This window comes from Gobius niger, assembly GCF_951799975.1.
Source record: "Gobius niger genome assembly, chromosome: 4".
NCBI lineage: Eukaryota > Metazoa > Chordata > Actinopteri > Gobiiformes > Gobiidae > Gobius > Gobius niger.
Window position 1 is genome coordinate 19,420,011 of NC_136855.1, and position 26,647 is coordinate 19,446,657.

Here is a 26,647-nt window from a genome sequence, read left to right on the forward strand (position 1 = left end):
TGGGGGACCAGTGTAACATTTCCCCGAATAAAAATGAAGCATAGCATGAATTCATAAATATATATTTTTTTGGCGTGGGTAAAAATGACAGTGACAAACAGGAGGCCTAAACATAGGCCATGCAGAAATGAAATCAAGACAAAATCATTTTAATCTTTTGTAGGCTATTAAGATTGAGACGCAAGTTAACAACTCAAGTCAAAAGCAGCTCCCATATGACCAGCTGGATATTTGAGAGAATTCATGGATCTATAATGCGTAAGGATGAAAAGCACAGTGCTGCGTCATGGAATAGGCCTATACACTATATTGAAAATACTCTGCTAGACAATACTAGACTATTTTTCGCCCACCGTTCAGAATTCATCAGAGCAAAAAATATTCAAATTTCCAATCTTTCTGCTAATTTGCATCACAGCGCGTTACAAACATGTTGTACGCATGCGCAAATATTCCTCCAGCATAAAAAAAAAAAAATCGTTAAGGCAACAATAACGTGCACGTCCTTAGGAGTTATTAAATATTATGAATAAAAACACATAGCCCAACATTGGAGAAGGCTGCCCTGTGTGGCAGGCTGCAGCACTCTCTGGATCACTCCACTACTCCTTGATTTTTACAAACCACCAGTGGCGCTCTTTAGCCACAGGAACCACAGTGTGTGGCTTTGACAAAAAAAAACGAATCAGGTGAATGTCGTAAGCGATCTATGGCGTAAACCCGGCGAACCAGGAGATTTTTTTTTTGCGCAGCCGAATACGGAAGGGAATAGCAAATACGCGCGTACGTACATTTCGATGGGGAATGTCTGAGGGGATGGGCTACTTTCTCGGGAAAACGCTGTTGCCATTTAGCTACTGTCCGCGCTTGAGGTCTGAAATGTGGATGGCTGACTGAATGCGTGAAACAAACAGGCGGTGTTGATTTTTGAACCGTATCCGTGGATATTTTTGCTCATGCTTTGCTTCGAACGAAAACAGAGACCAGGGGAAAAGACCCGGGAGTGAGTGAGAGTGAGTGAGGTGCCACAGCCGACGACGACGTGTTGCAAATTCAACAGAAAACCCAAGGTGCCGATCCCCGGTGGACAGGAACCAACCCCGAAACCGAGCAGCGTTTGGAGGGATGTGTCGTGCCAGCCTGACAGTCGGGAGCATCAGTTGTTTGATGTCTGCGGGGCCATCTATCCGCTTGTAATGACGACGGCACGGATATTATAATTCTGTCCGCGAAGCGTTTGCGCGTCCACCCTGCCCTCAGCCAGTATCCGGGGGATATGGGACAGCCAGCGGAACCGATGCAGTGGGTCTTGGAAAGGCATAGTCAAAACACAGGTAAGTGTGGCCGGCGAGTGAATGACGCTGGTTGCTATCACCCATTTACAGGACAGGTAGCGGTGACCCGGCTTTTACCTCGTGTTAGGAGCTGCCCGAAGAAGTGTTGCCACCTCTTTGAGACAGACCCAAGAGCCAGAGCTCCAGACATGTGAATCTGGATTCCCAAATTAATCACAGCCCTTGATTTTGAGACTGTCAGTCTGTAGGCAATGACTTAACCTGTATTCAGGCGCTTGCTGTCAACAACTGCTTCAAGTAGACTATAGGCTAGTAAAGGCACTGTAATGTTGCTGATATAGGCCTACACATCACTTTTACACCTCTCAAATCCATGAATGACTATTTACACCCATTCAAAAATAGTAATTTTATTGTCAAACCAAACTATACAACACTGATATCACTGATAAAAGATTCAGCATTTACTTAAAATGTAAATACTTGTCCAGACAGGTCGAGCCCCTAATGGACTTCACATTTTTATTTTTTATAGGACAAATATGACATATTAATGCTTTTTCTTTTTATTCTATACAACAGTCCCTACCATACAAAATTCTTATTTGCAAAAAGCCACCACCAAACTTTATTTGTAGCTCATGTAAATGTGAGGATTGAACTAGGGCTAAACCAGGACTAAATGAGGTCTCAACAAGGAATGACTCCATAAGCCAGATCTATACCAAGATTTTGCCAGGTCGCTAGGAATGCAGTGATTCACTTAAGTCACGATTCTATTTGTATTCCAATAGGAAGGTCATGATTTCGATTCAATTAAAACTTTTAATCAGACAATCAAAATACAGTGCAAAATATTCTCAGAGACCTTTGAAAAGGGAAATATCTGATAATACTATTAGCGTCACATCTATAATCATTCCCTTCTTAATGAACATTTTTGCGTATTGAGTTGAAGTATCTGTTAGTGCCACTGTGCCGCGCAGCGGTTAGCACTCGTGCTTCAGCTAAAAGGTCCTGGCTTCGATCCCCGGGACGGAGCCTTACTGGGTGGAATTTCTATGTTCTCCCCGTGTCTGCATAGGATTTCTCCAGGTACAACGGTTTCCCATTCCACTAAAACATGTACAATAGGTGATACTGACCATCAGCAGTGGGCGACTGCTGCTCCTTACGAGTGCCCCAACGGCATCGAAGGATGGGTCAAATGCAGAGGACAAATTTCCCAATAGAGATAATAAAGTACACATTAACCATAACTTTACTGAATGATTTAATATAATATTTGCATTGTTCCATCCCTAGTCACCACTAGATAGCCAAAGAGATGTGGCTGTAACGATTGCACATGCAGTAACATATTTGAGATAATGAAAAAAATGTGTCATATATTTTTTTGTATTACAAGCCTTGTCGGTGCATACTGCATAGTGGATGATCCTACCAGAAACAACACTGTTTCTTTTCTTTTTCCATGTGTGAAATTACTGTACATTAAATACGTATCCACATTGAAACACAAAAACATCCATCTTTATTCTGTTTGTTTTTGTAGCTTAAGAGTACATTTTCTGGACACTTGAGTCACAGAAAGTCACAAAGAAAGAACTGTCCATAAAATTGGCGCCCTCTTTTTTCCACTTCATTACATAACTGGACAAAGATATGCAGATAGGATTGTTACATTTCTCACAGTGAGTTGTGACTGCTCGTCCATGCTCAGGCAGCCTGCATACCTTGTCAACAGGAGTGTTTACATTTGGTTCATTGTTATCCCTATAGAGTAGCACTGGGGTGGAAAGCACTGCCTCCTGGGAGTCCTGGCATGTGTTGATCCTTTATCTTGTTTGGTAATGTGTTAGCAACATTTGACGAAGACTTTGCTGATTGAATGTCAAAAATGTGATGATTGAGGCAATACCTCGTTGATGATCACTTAATTTACTATTAGGTAGTAAAAATTGTGATTTTCAATGAAAAACTAGAAACTAGAAATAACTGCTACCCATTTCTTGTTTAACACTCCCTTTACCTGTTAACATAGGAATAACATATGGATTTACACAACTTACAGGAGCAAAATAGAGCAGGTTGTGCACTCAACGTTTTCTAAATAAGGACCAGGTTATTGTCAATTATGTTGATAATACTGTTAGTATCGGCATTTAGAGATGAGCTTGTAACTCAAAAAATATCAATCAATCAATTGATCACGCCCTACAACACTCAAGGTGACAAAAGTACTTTACCAGAAAAACAAAATGACAATAAAAACAATTAAGTGAGCAATAATAAATCGTGCATCAATACTAGGGCTGCAACTAACGATTATTTTGTCATCGATTAATCTATCGAATATTTTTACGATTAATCGATTAATCGCTTGGCTGTGAATGGTGTAGGAAAATTGGATTAAAAAAAAAAAAAAAAAATCACATAAAGCTAAAGTGGTTGATGGAGGAAACTTAAAGTAAATGTTTTTTGGAGGCTCTTGGCCCTAATTCTGATTCTGATTGGATGAGACACAGACGGATATTTATGAAATTTACAAAGTACAAAACACTACAGACCCTTACTATGAAAAAGTAGGTTTTCATCAAAAATACTACATTTTCATGTCATTTTTGCTCTATTTGAGTCTGTGTGAACCAGAAAACGATTAATCGATTACTAAAATAGTTGTCGACTATTTCAATAATCGATTAGTCGTCGATTAATCGATTAGTCATTTCAGCTCTAATCAATACTAAAATAAAATGAAATAAAATGTCACTGCATTACTAAATATTAATGGGACGAGCTGGAAGTTGTCAGTTCTATACTCACTACTGCCACCTCAGGTCTAACGTGTAACAGCAGCTTCTATATTAAGCTCTTGCCTGATGGCACTTTGGGCCAAAGTAACACCTTTCTGAGTGACAGTGCAGGATTTTAGAGGCAGTTGTGGTGAACAGGTCTGTGCTTATTCTACATATTAGGACATGACTGGAGCAAGAAGGGGGTGGAAAATACATAATTTTCACATTTTTAAACACTGTCTAGTCCCTTTTAAAGTCAGTGATGGTGGGCATGTCAGGTGGCAGGTGGTTGTTCCAGAGTCTGGAATTATAGAGAAGTTTTAGAAATAATTAAAGATATGTTATGAAATGTTTTATCATCGAAGTTGCATTTGGTAGCCGGACTGAAGTAACTTGCGATATATGTGATTCCGCTGTGCAATATCTCAATAATATTTTTCTGATATTTCACTAAACCATGTCAACATAATATTTTCCTAATCTAACACAAATTGACAGCAACTAGTTTTTTCCACCAAATTGTGTCTAAATTAGGAAATGAAACTGAACTTTTACACATTTTTAAGTTCTGTTCATTGTTTTTTTGTTCTCTTAGTTTGCAAAAATGTGTCAATGTCAGTCACATGAAGACTTTAGTGATATATTGTTATCGCATTAGAATGTGTTCAAGAGTAATAGCCTACATGTTTTGTTACAGATCTGTAAGTCTGAAAATACTTTGTGTTGAACGTAAATTCATAGATAACCAATCATCATACGGGAGTGGTAGCTGCAATGCATGAACACATGCTGCACCAGTGTCTGTGTGTGGGCAAAAGTCCAGCAGTTATTTTCAGTATCGGAGCTGATAAATTGACAAATCTGTACATGGTTTGTGGCAGTAAGCCTCAGACAGGTTGGCAGATGCGCATATGTTACCACCCCAACACAGGGAGCACCCATGTGTACACACGCACATACTATCATATGAAGGAAAAGAAGAGAAGCGGAGTGGGATGAGGTGAAAGGATTGAGTGGGTGGCAGTGGGAGAAAAAGATGGAGAAAGAGGCAGAGGGAGAGTAGGAGTGAGTGGCACATGGCTTTCAGTCTAAAAAAAGACGGCAACACGAAACCAAAGCAGAATCTGGATTGGCTCGATAAGAAAAGAGGAGGGACAGAGAGGTAAAAGAGGAGCCTTGAGGAGAAAATGTAGGTTTCCTCTGCACCAAAAACATAGATGCACATGCTCTGCTTCATGCTCATAAATCTCCTAAATGTCTGCTAAAGCATGAATACTGAATGAGTGTGTGGGTAGTGGGAGAATAAGAACACGGTGTGAAGATAAAGAGGAAGAGTGGCTTTCTTTATTTCGGATGGACAGTATCCGGTGTAGTGTGACAGAAACTCAAAGAGCTGGTGGAGACTTGAACATGTGGCACCAGCCAAGGACCTGATCTGAGAGCTGTACCAACGACCCAGGCAAAGGGAGAGATGGAGAGAGACTGGAGCAGATGGAGCGATGACTGAGGAGCGCTGGGGCCGCAGAGATCTTTGTTGTACAAACGGCAGTGGATTTAGTCCCAGAACTTGAACTAGTCTTAAAGGAGCTATACCTGATTGTACAAAGAAACAGGGTCACTCAAATTTAAAATTGCTATTTTTTGGGCCAAACTCATCTCAAACTGTCCTAATGTATTTACAACATCAACATTTTTCACAGGGACTGAGTTTAAACCAGGTTTCACAACTTTCAGGGAGGAACTGTCACTTCACTGTAAAAAATGCCTACTAGCCTGACATTGTATGACTGTTTTAAAGCCAGTGTTTTTTGGATAAATGTCTGCTTTTACCATATACTAAAGGACAAAACAAATGTTATTCCAATAACAGAAAATAAAAAAAATCAAGGATAGCTCCTTTAAGGAAGCCTCAACCATACTTTCCAAAACTCTAGTATTTACATAGCAATGTTTACCACAGGTGTGAGCTATTAAGCCAGTGTTAAGGACAGCGAGTAGTTGTACTTGTGTTACACTTGTGTCACTCTTCAATTACATAGTTTCTTCAATAAGGGGTTGGCTTGTAAAGCTGTCACTTTATGTTGAATGATATCTATTATGAACCGTCGTTTTTTTTTTTTTTTTTTTTGCACCCTTTAGCAATGTGTTTCGCCAATCAGTCAAATTGATTTTGAGATTGAAGATTGTGCACAGGGCCTGGTCTTTAACAGGCATGATACTCATTTGTGTGACACTCTGCCGCTTCTCCATAAAAGTGAACAGTATCAGTTTCTGATCCTGTTTGATTCTTCCGTGATCAACATTTGCGAAATCTTGTGGTTTGGGCTTCAACTAAACTTTTATCAACTCTGTCAAGTACAGAATTTCAGCAAACATATCATCGTTCTTCGTAATGATTAAGACCGGTTGTTATAATTTACCCAGGAGTTCTGCCTGATAAAGGAGCTGTCAATGGTACAGACCTATTCATGTGTACCTAGTCCTGATTCCATCACTTGTTCACTTATCTGGAATTGCGTGAGCCCAAAGCCATTATGAAATGAAGTGAGTTTAGAGTGCGCTCGCTCTCCGGCTGTTTAGCCCAAGTCAAAGACAAAGCCATAATGTCGAAGGGAGCCCTGTCATTGTTATTGCCTCACGTGGCTTGGGCCTGGTACAAAGTTGTACACAGTGTGGAGCACAAAAGCGTCCCTCGCATCAGTGTCAGTGCGATGTCACAGCAATTCAGAAGTGACTCTGTCCGTCACTGTGGACCAGAGTCATCCTGCACACAGTCCGTCTTTAGTCAGAACGCACAGTCACTCAGCAGACAGCCCATTCTCAGTTATCTGCAAGGGTTATGATGCCACAGAAGATGCGATTGTTGTTATTTTTTGAACCATTTTCTCTCTGGCAACGACTTACAGCTGTTTGTAGGTAGGCTTATTGTCATCCAGTTCTGGTATAAATATGTTGTGACAATGACACAAAAGATTTTTTTCTTGTGACTGTAGACTTTCCTGATACTTTTTTCACAAATGTCATGGAAAGGAAAGCTGATTTCAGAGTGTCGTGTTAAAAATTGAAAAATAGGAGACATTTTTTTCTGCTTATAACAGTTGCCTGTTGATCAAAAACAAAAATATCTCTTTGGTCACGCAGGTTTTCCTCATAAACACTCAGTAAACTGTTGCATGCAGACTCTGAGTTGAATCTGAATCTTGAATCTTGTGAGTGTGTGTCAAGCAGAGGCCAGCAGCAAGCACAGCGGCTCTAATAAGTGACCTCCCTGGAGTGATGGATGGGAAAGCCCTCGAGGAGGACACTGCTATTAGCGAGCAAGGATGCAGGGCGACACTAGTCACGATGACCAGAGTCTGCTCTGTTGAAAAGGATAAAACAATAATCCATGGCGTCAGGCCTAATTAGCTGCACAGTCGTGGGATGGTTTATGGTCTATTAACTTCTTGACTATTCACGTTATTAGTGACTTATTTAATATTATTGTTTTGATATAAGATTTTGTCAATAATAAATTCCATAATGTGATCTCAAACAATTGGTCTCATTCTAATTATTGGAGACTATTAGAGCTTCTGGTTTGAGCACTTGTGTATTCTCGTATTATCACATCTACGCCACTGTTATACTAATACGCTATATTGTACTTATTTAACTTTAAGCTACACATGTCAAATAGTAATGTATGGTGATATTGTGTATATATATGCATAGAGTTATGGTGTTACTATAAGAGCCACTGCTACAATCCATTTATCTAAGCTTGGGACTGGCATAGAGGCATATTGTGACATAAAATTGATTGTTGGTAAATGATAGTATCACATTCAAGGCAATTCACCACACAAGTGCATATTACACAGCCACACCACTTCTTAATTATGGTGTTTGACTTATGTTATGGCTGCAAGACTTACAGAAATTAAATAACTACAACAGCATGTAACCTTTTAGTGGATAATGGACTTTACCATGAAGTGTAAGAGGTGACCTGTTATACTTTAAGGCACACTGCGTTACATTTTGTACTATACTGTTGCCAGCGATACAAAACATGCTCCTTATGACCAGCTTGGGATGAGACCCTTACCCAGTCACAGTATTTTCCGGACCATAAATCGCTCTGGCGCTTAAGACGCACTAGCCATAAAATGCCTAATAAAGAAAAAGGCAACAGGCTGAATAGGTGTGTGGTATGTTAACGTCACATAAACAGTTCAGATAACTATAGCATAAAGAACATACCACTGCACCGTTGACAAGCCTCTCCCAACAGCATGTTTTTCAACCTCTGATTTGCGAACTTGTTCCTCTAGCTGTGGCCATCTAACCCGTGATTAGCTTTGTTTTGTTTCCTTCATCGCGAGCAACCTCCACTTTCTCGCTCGCTCAACATTCTTTCTGCCGGTCGATTAGCCTGCATTGCCTTCTAGTGGTATGTGAAATGATATATTTGAATAAAAAAAAATTAAAAAAATCATATAACAGTCGCTCCGGAGTATAAGACGCATCCCCTGCTAAACTATAAAAAAAAGTGTGACTTATAGTCTGAAAAATAGATAAATCTCATATGTGGCTGCCTTTAGTTGACATCTCCATGGAGACGAGCTGGAGACGTCCCGCTCCCAGTAAAGTTACAAGCAGGTATTAGGAGAGGTGAGCTGTTCACAGCAAACACACGTGTTATATTTTTTATATGTTTTAGAGTTAACAATGCATAGTACTTAGATGTGAAATTACTTTCTTTTAGTCAGACTATAGATAAGGGATGTTTCTTTACCTTGATGTTGATGTTGATGTTCACATAACCATAAGGATGACAATAATAATAATTCAACTTCTACAAGAATGGCGTTAAGAGAGTTTTATTGTGTATCATGATTTGGGGCTCAGACCCCGGTGGAAGATTGAAACGATATGAAATGCATGGCAATTAATGATTTCCAGAATCTTCCCCCGGAGCCTGGACACTGGTAGAAGAGGAGACCCGTGGGTGACACCAAGCAGAGGCCAGGCGGAGAAAGGGGTGGAGGAGGGTTGTAGCACGGCTGGGGACGGCTGAGTGATTGGCCGGGGAGCTTAAGAAGTGGGTCCTGAGTGATGAGTGGCTGGATGAACAGCTGCAGTGATTGGCTGTTGTGAAGGTGCGGCTTGAGCTGGGACTGTGATTGGATGATTGGTGAAGAGCTGCCGGTGATGAGGCGATAAATGAATGCAGCTGGTAGGTCTTCCACGTTGAATTTGCACAGAAGCTGCATTAATAATAATTATGATAATGATGCATTTGTTTTATATAGCACTTTTCTGGAAATTCAAAGACGCTTTATTATTCATTCACTCCATACTTGGTGGTGGTAAGCTACGACAGTAGTTCTCTACAGTAGGTCTCTCCCTGCTGAGCTTTTGAGGTCTGATGGGATTGAGCACAGCAAAGGTGGTACGACATGTTTTAGCAACCCACTAATAAACAGTCTTGGATATTAAATCTTGATAAAAAATTGGGACCACTTTGCTTCTTTTTAAATTGTAGAGCTAAATACACCCACAGTTTGCAGGTTATCAACAGAGTAGATAGTAGATTCAGTTGCATATTAGCAGCTTAATATTTTGTTCCACTCTTGCCATCTCTTTTGGGAGATGAGCCATATCGTACCAACAGGCCTGGAGCAGCTGAGTGCTGCTGATAGAGTCCCCAGCGGTGGAGTCGGCTGCGCTTTTCATTGTAGAATTATGGTTGATTTGAGTGGCCTGATTGCTGCAGCCCAAATGAGATTTTACGGGGTAGTGGTTTGTATCTCCTCCCTCTTTTTCACTGCCCTCTTTCCTTCTACCCAGAAAGAGTTTTACAAGTCGCTGTGAGTCACATGCAGCCTTTCACATGTCCCTGTTTGTCTCTGCCTTGTTACATTACCACAAAAATTAGTCAGAAAGACAGACGGAAACCAAACATTGTCATTGAAGAACTTTGACCACAAACATACACTATGTTGCCTATTTTTATTGGATGTTTTTCAGCAACAAGAGCAGTGTAAAATATTTCCATAAATTTAATCAATATAACATTTCACAGTTACTTACGTGATGTGATGCTGCTGTGTTCTGAACAGAGCTGAATATTTCTCAGACAAAGCAAAATTACAGTATTTTCACTTTGGCTTTTCGTCTTATTTGTTTGATATTTTTTTTCTCCCATTTTTAGACTTGTGTTCATGTATAAACACGCTCTTTTATGGGGTGTCAAACAAACCACAGTTGGAGGGGTGTAAGCAAACCAGTCCATCGTCCAAATAAACAGTGCAGCGACTCATTTTTATGGCTTTGTTCGTGCTGCTTCGGCTGAAGGTGTGAAAGCGACGGAAACCACCTGCTACTGTTGCAGTGGATGAAGGAAAACTGTCACTGCATTGAAAATTAACTGACCCCGTCTGACATTGCAGTGTTATATCTGCAGTACAGTATTCAAGGTGTGATGTTTGAGAAAGTGTATGTTATAATACTGTGTTAAGTGAAATTGTCAAAGCTTTGAGTGTAAAAGATTTGGTTTCCCATGAAAGGCAGAAGTCTAGCCTGCTCTAAACCCCATTAATGCAGTTTGCAAAGTGCCAGAACAGTGGTTTGCATGCATCACAAGTAACCGTACTATTTTAAAGTTATTTGCTGCATTCCGCTGATTTTTTTATTTTTATTATGAAGGTGAGATGTCTGAATTATGAGTTAGCAGCAAGAGAAGCCCAGATAAATTGTTCCAGGATGTATCAGGAGGGGCATCACATTTAATGGTAAAGCACCTTCTATGCAGAGAATTTATTAGCTCTCAGAAAATAAGACATTTAACTGATGAATTTGCTTTAAAAGTGCAATAATCTACGTTTACATATTTTGCCAAGATGCCCATCCTGGCAAATGTCCTGTCTGATTACACGTAAGTAAGTGCTTTATTTGTCATTGTACAACCGTACAACGAAATAGTGTTCAGCTGCCACTGAGCCGCGCTGCCACTGAGCCACCAGCCTTCACTCTCCTCTGATCCTTTGAAACGGTGCACCACCTCCTGGGTTTGTCCCTGTTTCAGAGCGTGGTGTCCTGCACTGGTCAGCTCCACCTACTCCTTCCTCTTCCTCCTGCGCAGCTCCCTCCGCTCCACAACAGTCTTTCACCATCTTATGGGAAGAGTTTAGCAGTTAATCTGTTTTATCCTCCAGTGAACGTCTATTAGCTGTAACAATAGTAGGGATAGAAGGCATGTGTGGCTTAGCTTTAAGTCTTGCCCGGATACCTCCTCCTTTGTCCCTACCTTGTTTCCTGTAGCGCCAAATATGTATTTCTCAAATGTGTTTTGCTCATAAATTAGCTGTTTGTTGACTTTTAAAAAGCTGCTTTCTTTAGGACCATTCTGGACTCTATGCAGTAATAAAATCCACCAATCCCCACAAAAACACGGCAAAGACGTACAAAAGCATCCAGCAAAACAGTGCGGAGCAGAAACCCCAAACGCAGCTTGCAGAAAAAGGCAAAAAAAAGCAGCTGTACCCAGAGAGAGGGAGGTCGCTGCTTGTTTACTTGTTTTTTAAAGTTCAGGATATACAGAGGAGAGTATTATGGAAGCCAAGGCTACAAGACGCCTGCTTCACTTCACTAGTACTTTGTATAACCTACTTTTAAATATAAAGTCTGTGTTAAACCAGCTCAGCAGGTCACTTCATAATTTGCTCTCAAGTGTTACAAGCTTCTTCCCAAATATTTACACTAGGCCTATATGCTGGTGGTTGCCATGCCTGATTTGTGAAGTCTCTGTGATGAGGCATCCTTCAGGCTGTTGCACTGGGCGCTCAAATGTTTCACCACTGAGTTACATTCTTAACATCTGCACATGTTATGTAAACTTTAGTCAGAGGCACAATTTAAACATGCAGTTTAACCTGCAATTCCGATGATGTGTATGTGCTACATGGTTTGCAGCAACATCTCAATGTGTTTGTCAGATTGTGGTGACAGTGACCTAACAAGGTAAAGCTGTTGCTTGAGCACAAAAGAGGACATCATTTAATTCTGTCTTGTATCTTTTGTAGCTGGGTGTAAGGCAACCCACATCTTCTCATTATTTACTGTACTCTGAAAATTCTGCTAAAAATAAATGTTTTAAAAATAAGTCTGACAGCCACAATGAGCGACTGTTCCCATTTCATCTGTTCATTACCACGTGCAGCTGGTGGACGTTGGTACCTTTACCCAGGCCTCAGAAGGTATTATGCAGGCTATAGCAGTAATGTATCCACTATAGCAATCACACCTCTTGATTTCTCAACAGCTAAGTGTGCTATGTTAACAAGTCAAGTGTTTGGAAACAGAAGTGTGAGTAGTGTAAGCCAATGCCAAAAGAAAAATAATCATTTGGACTTCTTTTGTTCTTTGTTTTACTTTGCTGTACTCAACCAAACTAATCTGAGTGAGGGCACAGTGTGAGCTGCTATAATGTTCAACCTTTATTTTACCAGGTTCACAAGTTTGGTTTATGTCGAGTTCAACCACATGCGATATTTGTAACTTTTGTACAGTCTGATGAAAAATGATTTGATTTACTACAAACCCTAAAATGTCCTGGCACTAAGGAGTAGCCGCGTCCAACAAAGGCTGTCTCAGCCCAAACAGATGTGCCATGGCTCTGCCCCACTGTCCTGCTACTCTGTTCAGTTAATTTCACTTCAGCCCAGAGGCTCCTTATGAACTCAGGCTGAATGAACATATGAAATAAAGAAGCCTTTTTCTAATCCCTCATAGCAATTGTGGGGCTATTTTAAAGCTGCATTTCTTCACGCCCTGTTACCCGCTTCGTCATACACTATGACCTGTTGTTGCTTGTTCACTGTGGAGGTTGTATTCTGCTTAATAATAATCCTCAGATTATTGTGCAGTTTAGTGAAAATACTTTAACAGCGCTGTTAAATCAGTCTGCTCTTATGCTTGCTCCCACAGGGCAGTGATGCCTGGGATGGTGATGTTTCGGCGGCGCTGGTCAGTCGGCAGTGATGACCTGGTGCTGCCCGCCCTCTTCCTGTTTCTTCTACACTGCATCTGGTGAGTCATGTTTTGACACATTATTGATTTTACATATTTAATGTTATCACTCCGTTAAGTGCTTTCCTTTCCGTTTGTGTGTAGGTTGGTGGTTCTGTCGGTGGTTCTGTTTGGCCTCCCCTATGGCTCAGACCAGTCCTGCTCTGTGACACTGGTGGACCATGGCCGGGGATACTTGGGCATCCTCGTCAGCTGCCTTATCTGTGAGAGCGCCATCATGTGGCTTAGTATGAGAGGCAGCATACTGTACACGCAGCCCAGGGAAGCTGTGCAGTATGTCATCTATATACGTCTTGGTAAGGTTAAAGCATTATTTATGCCTTGTTATTGTAGTTTATATGTGTGGAAAACAAAATCATTTCTCAATTATTTTCTACTTCCAGCCATTCTGTTGGTGGAGCTAGTGTATGCTGTAGTTGGAATTGCCTGGCTTGTTCAGTATTACCAGCCATGTTCAGATGTCACGGCCAAAAACCTTGCTTTAGGTGAGAAAGTTGTCACACAATTTGTTGGAATCTGACAGCTTTTGCTTACATTACTTTGCTCTATATTTCATTTACAGGCATCGTTGCTTGCAATTGGCTTGTGATACTCAGTGTCTGCATCACTCTTATGTGCACCTTTGATCCCACGGGTCGGACATTTGTCAAACTCAAAGCAACACGAAGACGCCAGCGCAACCTCAAAACATACACGCTCAGGTGCCTTTCTGCAAAAATGAGATGACACAGACTTACGTTGTACAGTCAATAAAATTGTATTTGCCCCCCTTGTGATGCAATACCATTAATCTTCTGTCCTTTTTTTAAGACACCGACTAGAAGAAGGCCAAGCCAGCAGCTGGAGCAGGAGATTAAAGTTTTTTATGTGCTGTACAAGAGCCCAGGACACACAATCAGTGAGTATTTAAGATAATCGTGCTTCTTATTTGAGCTATCCGAAAAGTCTGCTATTACAATGAAAAGAATAAAAAATGATGTATTCTTCCTAATTTGAGTGCAACACAATGTTCTGAATTGTGAAACCACTTGTCCCTAAAATCAGTAAATTTGATGAGAACTTGGTGTTCAGACTTAAAGTGCCACAAAAGTTATACAGTTTTGAGTTTAAATCATGGCAAACTGTATATTCTGTTTAGTTTACAAAGTTTAAAAAAAAAAAATACAATATAATACTTCAAGTGCTGGTATGTGAGTGATATGTGATTATGTTCCCATCAGGATGCTTATTCGGAAGTGGCCAGCCTTTTCGCAGAGTTTTTCAGAGATCTAGACATTGTGCCTAGTGATATTATTGCTGGCCTGGTTCTGCTTCGCCAGAGACAAAGATCCAAGAGGTCTGCCATACTGGATCAGGTATGGTACTTCAGTTGTGTGATTTACTGCCTCTAAAACAAAGTGCATTGTAGTATATGTTCTGTTGTTTCTTTTGCAGGCCAACAATGACATTATAGCCTTTTTATCTGGAATGCCTGTGACTCGTAATACGCGATACCTAGACCTTAAACACTCGGTATGTTTACGTCGCATACAATGTTAATGTTTGTTTTTACTTGGCACGCAATCAAAGCAGCGCAACAGTGAATGTTTCGATGCGTTTGTTGATGTTTCTATTTCTTTGCTGTAGGGTGAGATGAACATGTACAAGGAGGTGTGCTATTACATGCTTTTTGCACTTGCTGCGTACGGTTGGCCCATGTACCTGATGAGGAAGCCAGCCTGTGGGCTGTGCCGCCTCGCCAGCTCCTGCCCGTAAGCAACAACACACCCCACACACTTTGTAGTTGTTTAGCTTCCCTTTTCGATCCATCTATGTAGGTTCTCCAATACAGATCACATTTCACATGCACTTCCACTTGCCAAGTAGACATATAATATCCCCAGAGATGGTATCAATCACCACTTAGATCCTGCATCTCCGTGTTTACAATAGCTATGCAATCACTTGCACTTGCTGGGTGGTGTAATTTCATAACTGTATTTTCAAGGTTATTTGAAAATAGTTCATTGGAATATTTAATTTAACTCATACAGTAGTAATACGTAATGAGTACAGTAACACATATAATTCCTTTAGTTTTTGTTTTGTTTCTGATTGTAATAACATTGTATCTTCTGTATGCGTCCGGGTACACATTGTACACATAAATGTACACATTTATTTAGATGGAAGATTACAGTGGTTTAGTCTATTGTAAAAGCAGAGATTTGTGCATCTACCGTAATTTAAAGTATTTTTTATTGAACATGAACTAAAAGGCAAGTTGTTGTTAGCTTTACCTTGACAGTGAAGCTCCTCTTTGCTGCTTGAAAGTGTTGAAATAAAAAAGTGTTTTACGTTATAAACTCATTTCAGTGACGAATGGGATGTCAGAATTTCGTTTAGAACTTAAATTAGAAAGGAGTTTGGACCACAAACTTGCTTCCTCTTTCATTGTACAGGGCCTTATTAAATAATTAACACAGCTTAATTATTACTGCAGAATCGTTCACATTATTTTTAGTGAGTTTTTTATTTGTTTGTGTCCTGATCGCAGCTGCACGTCGGTCTCTGGCTCTCGCTTGTCTCAGTCCGTGACCGTGGAAGAAGATAATTGTTGCGGCTGTAATGTCCTGGCCATCCGCAGACACTTCCTGGACAGGGATCTCAAGCAGGTCCACATTGTCTACACTTCCTGCCACGATGCTGTGAGTGTTCTGACAGCCAGTTAATGAGCACCCAGAGGTGTTAGGGCTGAACTCGCTCTGGAAAACTGGCAATTAGTTGGTGTGAAGGTTGAGTCATTACTTAGTTATTAATACTTGAAAAGAGAAGATGAAAATGTAAGTATTTGACAATGCACAACAAGCGTAAGCAAAACTGATGCTGCTGATGTACCGCATATGATTTATTTAACAGTAGAAGTAAGTTCAGTGACATTCTTGTCAATGTACTGCAGGTAAAGTCGATGATGTAATGATATCGGTGCATGCCTTGGCATGACTGGCACAGATGCATAATGAAAATACAACCAGTAAATCACGTTTGCATGTGGAAGTAAAAAATCCTTTACAAGTTTGCATGATAACATCTATAGAAGAGCAAGATTTTCCACATGTTAACACAATCGGATTCCTGACTCAACAGTTTAGCACTTTGTATTGTAATTCCTCTCCACCTTTTCTTTCCACTGTTCCCTGTTTGCAGGTTTACGAGACTCCGTTCTTTGTGGCAGTGGATCATGCAAAAAAGAAGGTAGTCATCAGCATCCGAGGAACCCTCTCACCCAAGGTATATTAGGATTTTTACATTTAGAAGTTCATTGTTTAACTTCCCATTTCTCGTAAGGACATAGAAACTAATACAATCTCATTAAAAGTATTGTTTACTATGTTTTTACTCTGTTAAGGATGCCTTGACCGATCTGACTGGGGACTCGGAGCGCCTGCCCGTAGAGGAGCAACATGGGAATTGGCTCGGCCACAAGGTTAGACAGACTCTTATCCCGCCTGAACCGAGCACATTTTCTTTAGTTTGGCTTTACCCAAATCAAAGTTTCTTGAGAAAAGGGTCGAAAACAAGGATGAAAGCGTAACAAAAATGTGACACAAAAGAGCGACAAAAGCGCTGCAAAAATGTGGTTAAATGAAGACAGAAAAAGCAATGAAAAAACCCCCAATTAAAAACAAAAAAATGCGACAAAAACATGAAAAGAAAAAAAAAACAGACAAAAATGCAGCAACAAAAACAAACAACAAAAAGTTACGATCAATTTGTAGGCCTTAGGTTTCAAATGAGGTATTACACTGTTCTCCAGTTGAGAAGCTTTTAGATTTGGGTAAAGCTGAACTGGAGATAATGCGCTCGGTTAAGGCGGGGGTGAGAGGTTCATAGTCAAAAGTCATATTAACCAGAACACCAAGCTTTGTGACAGTTTAATGATGCTGTCAAGCTGTGGATATTTGAACTCGTGATGAATGGTTTTGACTTCCTGTCTACAGTAATTTCTCATCTCCCTCTTCACTTTTCACAGGGGATGGTTTACTCAGCTGAGTACATTAAGAAGAAACTGGAACAGGAAATGATCCTGTCACAAGCTTTTGGAAGAGACTTGGTACGTGACTCAACAGGCTGTTTTTAGATTGGCAGACAGATCAATGTTTTTGTGTTTTATTGTTAATCGTTGGTGGCATACAAATATTATGCGCCATTTTGCATTTTCTTTTTGTTACAGGGTAAGGGCACCATGCACTACGGGCTGGTTATTGTTGGCCACTCTCTCGGCGCAGGGACCGCCGCCATACTCTCCTTCCTGTTGAGACCCAAGTATCCTACTCTTCAGTGCTTCTCCTATTCCCCGCCCGGTGGTCTTCTGAGGTCTGTCTAACGAAGTTCATTAGTAGTGTTAATGTTACGAGTTGGATAGGAGATACTTTGTTTACAAGAGTACACACCTTTACTCTCCAAGAGGATTACATTTCATAATGTGATGGAAAAATAATATTCTTTTTGAAGATATTGCACCACTCGTGAGCAAATCCAGCTGGGAATTAACAAGCATTATGCATTATGCCAAAATATAGGCCTTAAAAGCATGGAATTGAATTCAAACTGGCATTAAATCTAAATTTATTGGAAAATTATTCATCAAAAATACCAACATTATGGTCTAAAACATATTAAAGATGCAACTTTTGCAGTAAAAAAAAAAATAGTTATATCTGTGTATATTTCACCTTTTAGTGACTCAATGGCGTTATAGGTGCAGCATGGCACCTATGCTTTCCCTCACAGTCGCCTTTATGAATATGATGCTCCAGGATCAGTTGTTTTTACCAGAAACTGGCCAGAAACCCCAAAACAATTGATTCTGGAGCATCATAGACGCTACTTTGAGGGAACGCAAAGGTGCCATGCTGCTCACATAGCGCCACTTAGTCATTAAAAGGTCAAACACAAATATTAAGTTTTTTTTTTCACTACAAAAGTTGCTTATTGCATCTTCTAAGTTGCAGTTTTTACTCAAATTGACCAGCATTTTTGCTCAAAAGTTTCCCGTTATGTCCAATTCTTTCCTCTGTTTGATGAAATGCTTGAAAATCCTAAGAAATTAAATATGTGGTGTTTTTTTCTGTGTTTGTGGCATTGAAAATGGCATTAAAAAGCATTACATTTGACTTGCTTCTGTCCGTAGAAACCTTGAAATCGTCATTCAAAATGATTTCTTGTCCCTTATATGAAATCATAATAAAAAAGACAAAAAGTCACAGCCTTCTAAAATATTTTGTTGTAGCCCAGTGGACCAATAAGAGTGACAATGATATATAAACTCTAGTAAAGTGGTGGAATTTGTTGAATTTTCAATCTCATGTTCCCTTGATTGAACATAAATTGTTTGGAAAGATGTTATTTCATTGCTTCAATGCATTTATATTCTATTTTCAGTGAGGACGCCATGGAGTACTCGAAACAGTTTGTCACTTCTGTGGTTTTGGGAAAAGACTTGGTACCAAGGTATGTTTTAATCCTGTTTTATAATCCTGTTGATTTTTGATGCTCACTAGTGCTAAATGTAAATGTGCTGTACTTTTCTGCAGGCTTGGACTCTCTCAGCTGGAGGGTTTTCGGCGCCATCTCCTGGAAGTACTACAGAAGAGTAACAAGCCAAAGGTAAAAGGATTGATGCATTTTATTAGAAATCCTTTAAAAATTGATGGTGGAATTTTTAGCAATGAATGTTGTACCTTCATGTGTGTATTAAAAAATACTTTACAGCATAGTAATGGCATTGTAATAGGAGGGAAACATTTAGTTACCATGCTATTTCTATTCCAATACCATGTTACTGTGCTGTCAAGTAAAGTGCAACCCGTTTTCTACATTATACCTCATTATATATATTTTTTGCACCTACAGTGGAGGATTATTGCAGGAGGCACCAAATGCATCCCTAAATCAGAGCTTCCCCTGGAGGACGAAGATCCCCAGACCCAGCCCACAGCGCCTCCGAGCAGTCGCCTGTGGCTCCACCCCAGTGACCTCAGCATTGCCCTTTCAGCCTCCACCCCCCTCTACCCTCCCGGCAGGATCATCCATGTTGTGCACAACCATCCCCCAGAGACGTGGTGAGCAGGTCCAAACATTTGTTTATGCCGGATTCCACAAGCGAAATCAATCATGCATTTCCAGAGTTGGTTTGGATATAGGATTAGCTTGTGTGTTTGAGCTCGCAAATAGCGAAGTTGCTGGGAAACTGATAGCGAAAGCAATTCCTTTTATTGTCTCAGCTGTGACAATTTAAAAGTGTTCAGTTTGCAGAATAAGCACACAGAGTACACACATTTAGAATGCTTGTGTTCATGGATTCCTTCACAAAGTAGCCTCGAAGTTTAACCTCTTAACTCCCGCATGGACCGAGCACGTTTTCTCCAATTCGGCTTGACCTAAATCTTGAAGCCTCTCGACTGGAGCTTACAACCTACAGGCCAGTGTAACGCCTCATTTGAATTCATTGATTTTTCGTTGGTGCATTTCTTAGGCTCTTTTTGCTTCATTTTCATCCCCACTTGCGTCTGTTTTCCGTTGATTTGTGTAACTGTTTTGTTGGTTTTTCATCACTTTTTTGTAGCTTTTTTTATGCCTGTTTTGCTGCGTTTTTGTTGCTTTTTTTGATGCTTTTGCTGCATTTTCATCCTCACTTTTATAATTGTTTTGTTGCTCTTTCATCACTTTTGCCGCCTGTGTTTTTATCACTTTTTTGTTTCTCTTTTTTGTCAACTGTTTTGATGCTTTTTTCTCACTCCTTTGTCACTTTCTTTGTTGCATCTTTGTCGCTCTTTTGATGCTATTTTGGCTGTATTTTCATCCTCATTTACATTTAGTTTTTTGCTGCTATTTTGCCGCTCTTTTCAAGAAGCATTTAGATTTGGGTCAAGTTGAACTGGAGAAAATGTGCTTGGTTAATGTGGGGATTAAGAGTTCAAGGTGTAAATTTTGGATCGTAATTGTAAAACGTTGTTATTGACGTCTGGTTTCCCCTTCTCCCTGTAGCTGTGGCCAGGAGGACCCCACGTACTCCGCACTGTGGGGGGACAACAAAGCGTTCGATGAGGTTATCATATCACCTGCCATGCTCAATGAACATATGCCCCACATGGTGATGGAGGGACTCAATAAGGTTTGTGTCCTGCATGAAGTTGAGCTTTTCTCTCTCAATTTGTGCCCATATTGGGTCACTGTCACCTCATTCTCTTTTCTTTATTCCTAACCAAATTGCATCATGCTACTAAGTGTCATTTGTGTTTACATGTTGTGTCCGTGATACTATCAGTGGTATAAATACTGTTCAATCATGTATTTGCACAAATCTTGGGGTAACATCTTCCACAAGTGTTCTGGGAGTTTTTCTTGCAAATGGTTTTATACGCACGCGGTCCAGTGATAACACGAAACTTAACTACACCTTCTCTTATTGCTCTCGTTGAAGGCATGGATATGTGATTTTTGGTTGATTCCTGGTGATTTTTGTTCCTATTTTTTGATATTTGTGTTCACATAACGGATCTTTCAATGTGTATGTTTGCATGTCATGGAGCTTCTTTGGGGAGTGCACTTTCATGTGGCTCGGGAGTAAGTGCTTTCTCAATCTGTGTTTATAATAACTCGATTGTAAAGCATAATGAAACATGACATAGTACTTTACACTTTGAGCTGTTGTGTGATTGATGTGATGTTTCTGCAGGTACTGGAACCGTATAGTCCCTTGTCAGAGCAGGAAACCCAGGACTCAGAAGAAACAGAGCCAGCCTACAGTACAGCTGTGCTTGTACTCTCTCAAACTGCGATAAACTCTCTTTCCAGTGATGCCGCCTCTCCCACCAAAACTAACGAGTGTTGTAATGCCTCTCTCAAAGAGGTTGACCTCTCCTCTGTTACAATGAATTCTGAAGCAGATTCAGATCCTCTTGAGGGCCTGACGTCTTTACCACAGCTGTCAAATAATACTTGTACTGATCCTCTCCATTCGGAGCAGCCACAGAGTACTCCTGCCCCGGACAGTGGTTTGTCCACAGTTCATCTGTCTGAAACTGTATCTGTTGAATCGATCAATGAACACTGTAATGAAATCGCGCCATCTCCGAGGCCTTTGAAACAAGATTAGTGCAGCAATGGACATAATGCTTCTCAAGAAAACATTACACACTACTTTCTTGGAAGGAAAACTAAAGTGAGATGATTAAGAGTTGAGAAGGCAAAACAGTTGAGGTGTCTGTGAGTGTGAAATAATTATGTAAAAGGCTGGTGCAAGTAACCACATTGTGTATAAAATGACATAATTGGTGTGTGCAAGAATAAGGCGTTAATCAAGTAGTGTTTTTCCACATACATTTATCCCGTGGCTCTCCTTAAGCACTCTTTCCATTCTTCTTTTACAGCTTTGGGTTTTCTCAGATGTGGATGTACCCCACGCTTTGTGCTCACACATTTTCTTTGTATGCACAATGTTTCCATAGTAACCCTGTTTCTTCCAAAGTTCCAGCGAACGTCTCTTTTCCTTCATTCTGCGCCGTTATAGAACTTTGCTGTGGTCACAGTCCTCTCTGCTCACTGCCTTTCTCTTTTTTCCCTATCATTTCTTTAATGATTTATAAAAAATATGCTTACATCTACATCTATAAGTATCTATTGAATTTAATGAAACTCATCTACCGTGTCCTGTCTTTGGAGTTTAAGTTTAATAGCACAAGGTTTCACCAGCATAAGTATATTTGAACACAGAATTGAAAACTACACTGTCATGTCTTCTCTGCATGTTGTACATTTATGTTTGTTTTCATTTTGCTGCTTGAATCTGTGACTGTGCGGAGACACTTTTAAAGTACAAAGTGTTCCCTGTGTGTAACTGATTGTGCTTTTGCCAAATATTCGTCATTTGCAGATTTTCTCATAAGTGCATTTTGTTTGTTATTATTATTTGTTGCCTGTAACCTCATTCTACTCCAACACCATGTGTGTATACTGTATACTAACCTTTTGTTTACATTTCATACCATTATCATGCATTTTGTGTTGTTCTGTTTGACTAACATTTTATGTCTGAATTATGTATTAAAGTAAATTTTATTGTGTGTAATTATTGGGATAGTGCTGTAAATCTCTACCTATGTTCCCCTCACTGTCTTCAAACAAAAGGGGCAAAAAATAAATATATCTATTTGGCTGAGAAAAATGTTGCCAAAGTTGTGAGTTGATTTTTTAGTTGAGTTGTGCAGAGTCATTTTACAATTCACTTTATGCATTGCTATATTCTTTATTCTTTAAAACAGGTGCTGGAAAACTACAACAAAGGGAAAACTGCGCTGCTGTCAGCGGCTAAGATCATGGTGAGCCCCACAGAGGTGGACCTGAACCCAGAGACTGTCTTCATGGACGCCATGGCCACCTCAGACCAGCCCACACCTGTGCCGCACCACCGCAGGAACAGCAGCGTCCGGTCAGTACAGCAGACGCTGAGTTTCTGCATTGAAGTCTAAAGGATGTGTTCAGCTTTTCTTCAAATTAAAAACATTTAACCGCAGCAGGTCTCAGTTATTAAAACTACACTAACTGCTTAACTCCAATTGCTACTAATTACTACTCTATTGTTTTTTTCAAAATCATTGTTATGTCTGTTCCTTATGGTTACAAAAAAAAAGACAAAAAATCATGTTACGGTAAGCAAAGCATGTCATTACTAATTTTGCATAATGTACTCCTCTTTCATGCACGCATGCACGCTGTCTGGCCACAGAATGGTTACTACATATGGTACTATTGAGTTCCCTCTTCGTCCTCAATGGTTTAGCCTTTGTCCAAAGTCAGTGTAAACTCCTCAAAGTCATGATTGACGTAGAATAGACCCCTCTCTGTTTAAGCACTATTTCAGCAATTTACACGTCTATCTCACCCCTGGGTCGTAGTCTGTGTTTTCTACTGTGTTTACCTGTGGTGGTTCTTTATGTTTTAGGTAATTATTCATACTAACACTATTCATTATTTCTCCTCTTTAAACCTTTGTAAGTTTTCTTACTCTGTTGTTTTAATTGTGTCTTAAGACCCATTAGCCCATTTTCCTGGTCACTATTGCTGTTCCTTTCTTTTCCTCTCATCTAGTTCCTGTGCGCAGTCAGAAATTTCGCTGGATGGTTTCTCTGAGTGCCCTCCCCCTCCGGTGCCTGTCGTGTTGCGAGGGGCTCGGGAGCGGCTCACGGTAGAGCTGAGGGATCGTAAAGCACCTCTGGCAGTAATGGAGAGTTTATCTGATGCGGAATCTCTGTACAGCCTGGACTCGAGGCGCTCCTCAGCTGCATTTAGGGGGTCACCCATGTTGGGCAGCTTGCCGTTTCCTTTAGACGCCCCTATCCCAGAAGAGAACCCGTCCCTGAGCTCGCGGACTGAACTACTTGCTGCTGACTCCCTTTGCCCGGTTACACCTGAGCACCTTGGTGAGGTTGGACCCTTCTTTACACCTAGTCGTGAATCTTCATTGACTCCAGATTACCCCATGCGACTATCCCCTGCTACTCCTCGCTACAGCGGGCATCACTCTCCCACTTTGCGAAACCAGAGTGCCCGCGCTCAGCCGCATAAGACAGAGCCACATACCAACTCCAACATGCTTCCTGATGGAGAGTATCAACAGATCCCCGGTGTCTACAGTCCAGGGAGTACTCCTCCTCCCATGAGTCCACAAGGTCATTCACGACCTGTGGATGGAGTAAAAGCAGGGTGGGACTTTGAAAGGACAAATAAGACCAATCCAGCAGCTTCTACTCCTCCGCCTCAGCTCTCTAATGGAAACACAAGTCAGGCAGTGCTGGAGTTTGCCCAGTACTTGGACTCTCTGTTCAGACTGGATGGCAGCAGTTCACCTCCTTTAGACCTGTCTGATGGGGAATCAGAGTCAGGCAGGGGCTCATATGGCCAGAGCGAATGTATTGGAGATGGACAGTCATTGGATGACAAACAGTTGTTGGCCAGAGCCACACTTGAGCCCAACCTGGTCCCCAAACCCCCACGCACTTTTGCAGGGTCAGCCGACCCCTCATCGGGCATCTCACTGTCTCCCTCCTTCCCTCTGTCATCATCAGAGGAGCTAAATGACTTGTCTCCTGGAGAAGGCGCTCCAACAGCCATACATCCTCTGCAAATATCCTCACCCTGCCACTGTCCTGAAGATAACACACTGTCGTCTATGGTGTAGTGGAATGCCTAAGACTTTTCCGACTAATGCAGTCATTTAAACATTGACAACATATCACATGCATGCTTTGGAATGCAGTCATCTGTCGGAAATACAATGCTGAACTTTACAACTCAAGAACTTGACACATTGTTCAGGTATATACAATGGACGTTGTTGATAGCATTTTGTCACTATTGCAATGACTGGAAAATGATACCTCTCTCTGCATGCCAGGGGGCTGTGCTGCTTTTGGGTGAATATAAATAACTGTAGCTTCTCAGCACCATTCCAAAAGAATGAGATGTCGCCCATAAAGGGACAGTGTCAAAATTAATTATCATGTTTCTAAATCATAAAAGGGATAATAGTTATTTATCTACTTAGGAAATAAACTCTTAGAAGAGGTCATCATTGGCACATCAACTTCCTCTGCCCTTAGCAGCTACAGGACTTCTCCAGCTTTTATTTTGTTGTCAATATCAGGAATGTGATGAAAGACATGTTTGTCACAAACAGAAGACTTTGCAAAAGGATCCTCAGGTCTTGACTTTGACAAACAAGAGAGTAAATGTGTTTTATTGGTGAGAGTTCATGTGTCTTAAAAATTTAGTGATTGTGACCAGTTTTACTGACACCAGTGGATGTTTATTTGAATATTTTGGTTACTCTTGGTGGTGCATGAAAGTTTATTTTTTATTTCCAAGAGAAGTTGTCACTAAGACACTTAGATTGACATTAAATGCTCTTGCACTTTTCATCTTGCTAACTTTTTTTTATTTTGCCAAAAATAATACATGTATTGCCAAATGTATTTATAAGATGTAATTTTTGTAAATGTATATGAATATTGCTTTATTTAAGTGCTGCAGCACTGATTATGAAACTTTCATATTTCTTTTCCCATAATCATTCTGTCTGTTCCTTTGTTCCTTTGTACACTGCTGATTATTTGCATCCAACCAGAAAACTTCAAACCACACTTCCTTGATGTGGGATCTTTGCTGCTTGGCCAAAAGAAGAGAAATAGAAAATACCTGACCAGACTTTTGAAAGTAGGTAGCTATACACGATGTACCCAGGGCCTGGTCCACACGAGTTATGCATTTCAGTAGCATGGCTGGCCTTTTTCTTCAGCCACAATAATCAAGCAGTTAAATTGTAAGCTTTGAACGGCATCAAAATCATCATAGGAGATCATTTCTCTAGTTCATATGGTGCTCTGGATGACAAAGTATTTGCTTCCCTTTAATCTGGTTCATGTCTAACATTCAGGAAGGACTACAGACCTAAACCTTATCGATGGCATGCCAGTTTTAAGCATGTGACATACAATCCTGCACATCACCCTGGACATTTCAAATGGCTGACTTTGAATTATTTATTACTGTTTATAATATTTTCACATATGTTGCTATATTTGGTGGTTTTATTAATATTATTATTAATGCGCTTGGAACAGATTGATTTGATGTCAGTGATTATTATTTCACCTGATGGACACCATTTGGGCAGTAATACTTATTTCCCACTTTGAACAAAAGTCTTCAACATTTTGCAATAGCATGGTGACAATACCTAAACCTTTTAGGCTATTCAATAATATGTCATACTATATTGATGAGACTACAGTACATAGCCAATTCACAACGACCTGTGGTGCAGTGTCACCTTCAAGCTGAAACCATAAGTAATCAACACAGTCTCCTAATGTTGAATGAGATTTGCTGTGGTTAGGCACCAGCTGCTTATTGCCTAGAGTTACCTGTACCTGTAGTCTCAGTCACTATATTCATTAAGGCTAGGACCACTAGTTTCTTACTTTAAGAAGTTTTTCTTGCAAGCATATGAAATACTGCTATAAGAAAGCACTAAAATATTTTCACCATGTGTACAGCACCATCCTCTATGTGTAATTATTTATGCAAATGTTTAAAGAATAGATACGTATAGAAAACAACTATGTAAACAGTAAGAAGATTGCTATAATAAAAGATAAAGGTAACAATCTTTAGATAAATCATCTGAGAGTTATTTATACAACTATCTGCAGATATATTTAATTGGTCTATATTTGGGGGGTAAAAAATAATTCAAGTATGTCTTGTCCATGTTTACCTGGTTTGCTTCCCTTCTTTCCTGCTCCACAAAGAGAACGTATTTGATCCCTGCCCCCCATTACCCTGCCTGTAATAAAATAAAAAATAATGTATACGTTTGCTGTTCGCTTTTTCTTTTCTTCTTTTGTGCTTCAATTTTTCTTTTTTTTAATTTGAGGG

The 26,647-nt window shown here is 40.3% G+C and overlaps 1 protein-coding gene across 2 annotated transcripts; it reads left to right on the forward strand.

The window, feature by feature from the left end:
• Positions 1 to 13,039: 13,039 nt before the first annotated feature.
• On the forward strand, positions 13,040 to 26,576 carry dagla (diacylglycerol lipase, alpha). Of its 2 annotated transcripts, XM_079555397.1 has the most exons (20): positions 13,040 to 13,168; positions 13,253 to 13,464; positions 13,552 to 13,653; positions 13,731 to 13,869; positions 13,979 to 14,066; positions 14,389 to 14,523; positions 14,603 to 14,680; positions 14,795 to 14,919; positions 15,705 to 15,855; positions 16,355 to 16,438; positions 16,557 to 16,634; positions 17,181 to 17,261; positions 17,382 to 17,524; positions 18,593 to 18,661; positions 18,745 to 18,817; positions 19,064 to 19,272; positions 20,198 to 20,324; positions 22,474 to 22,640; positions 22,843 to 22,860; positions 23,300 to 26,576. In XM_079555397.1, exons 1-20 carry the CDS (start codon positions 13,074 to 13,076, stop codon positions 24,387 to 24,389), a joined length of 3,264 nt encoding a protein of 1,087 aa, XP_079411523.1. In that variant the 5' UTR covers positions 13,040 to 13,073; the 3' UTR covers positions 24,390 to 26,576. The 2 variants fall into 2 exon arrangements, with proteins under 2 accessions (XP_079411523.1, XP_079411524.1); XM_079555398.1 differs by lacking the exon at positions 22,843 to 22,860.
• Positions 26,577 to 26,647: the final 71 nt, after the last annotated feature.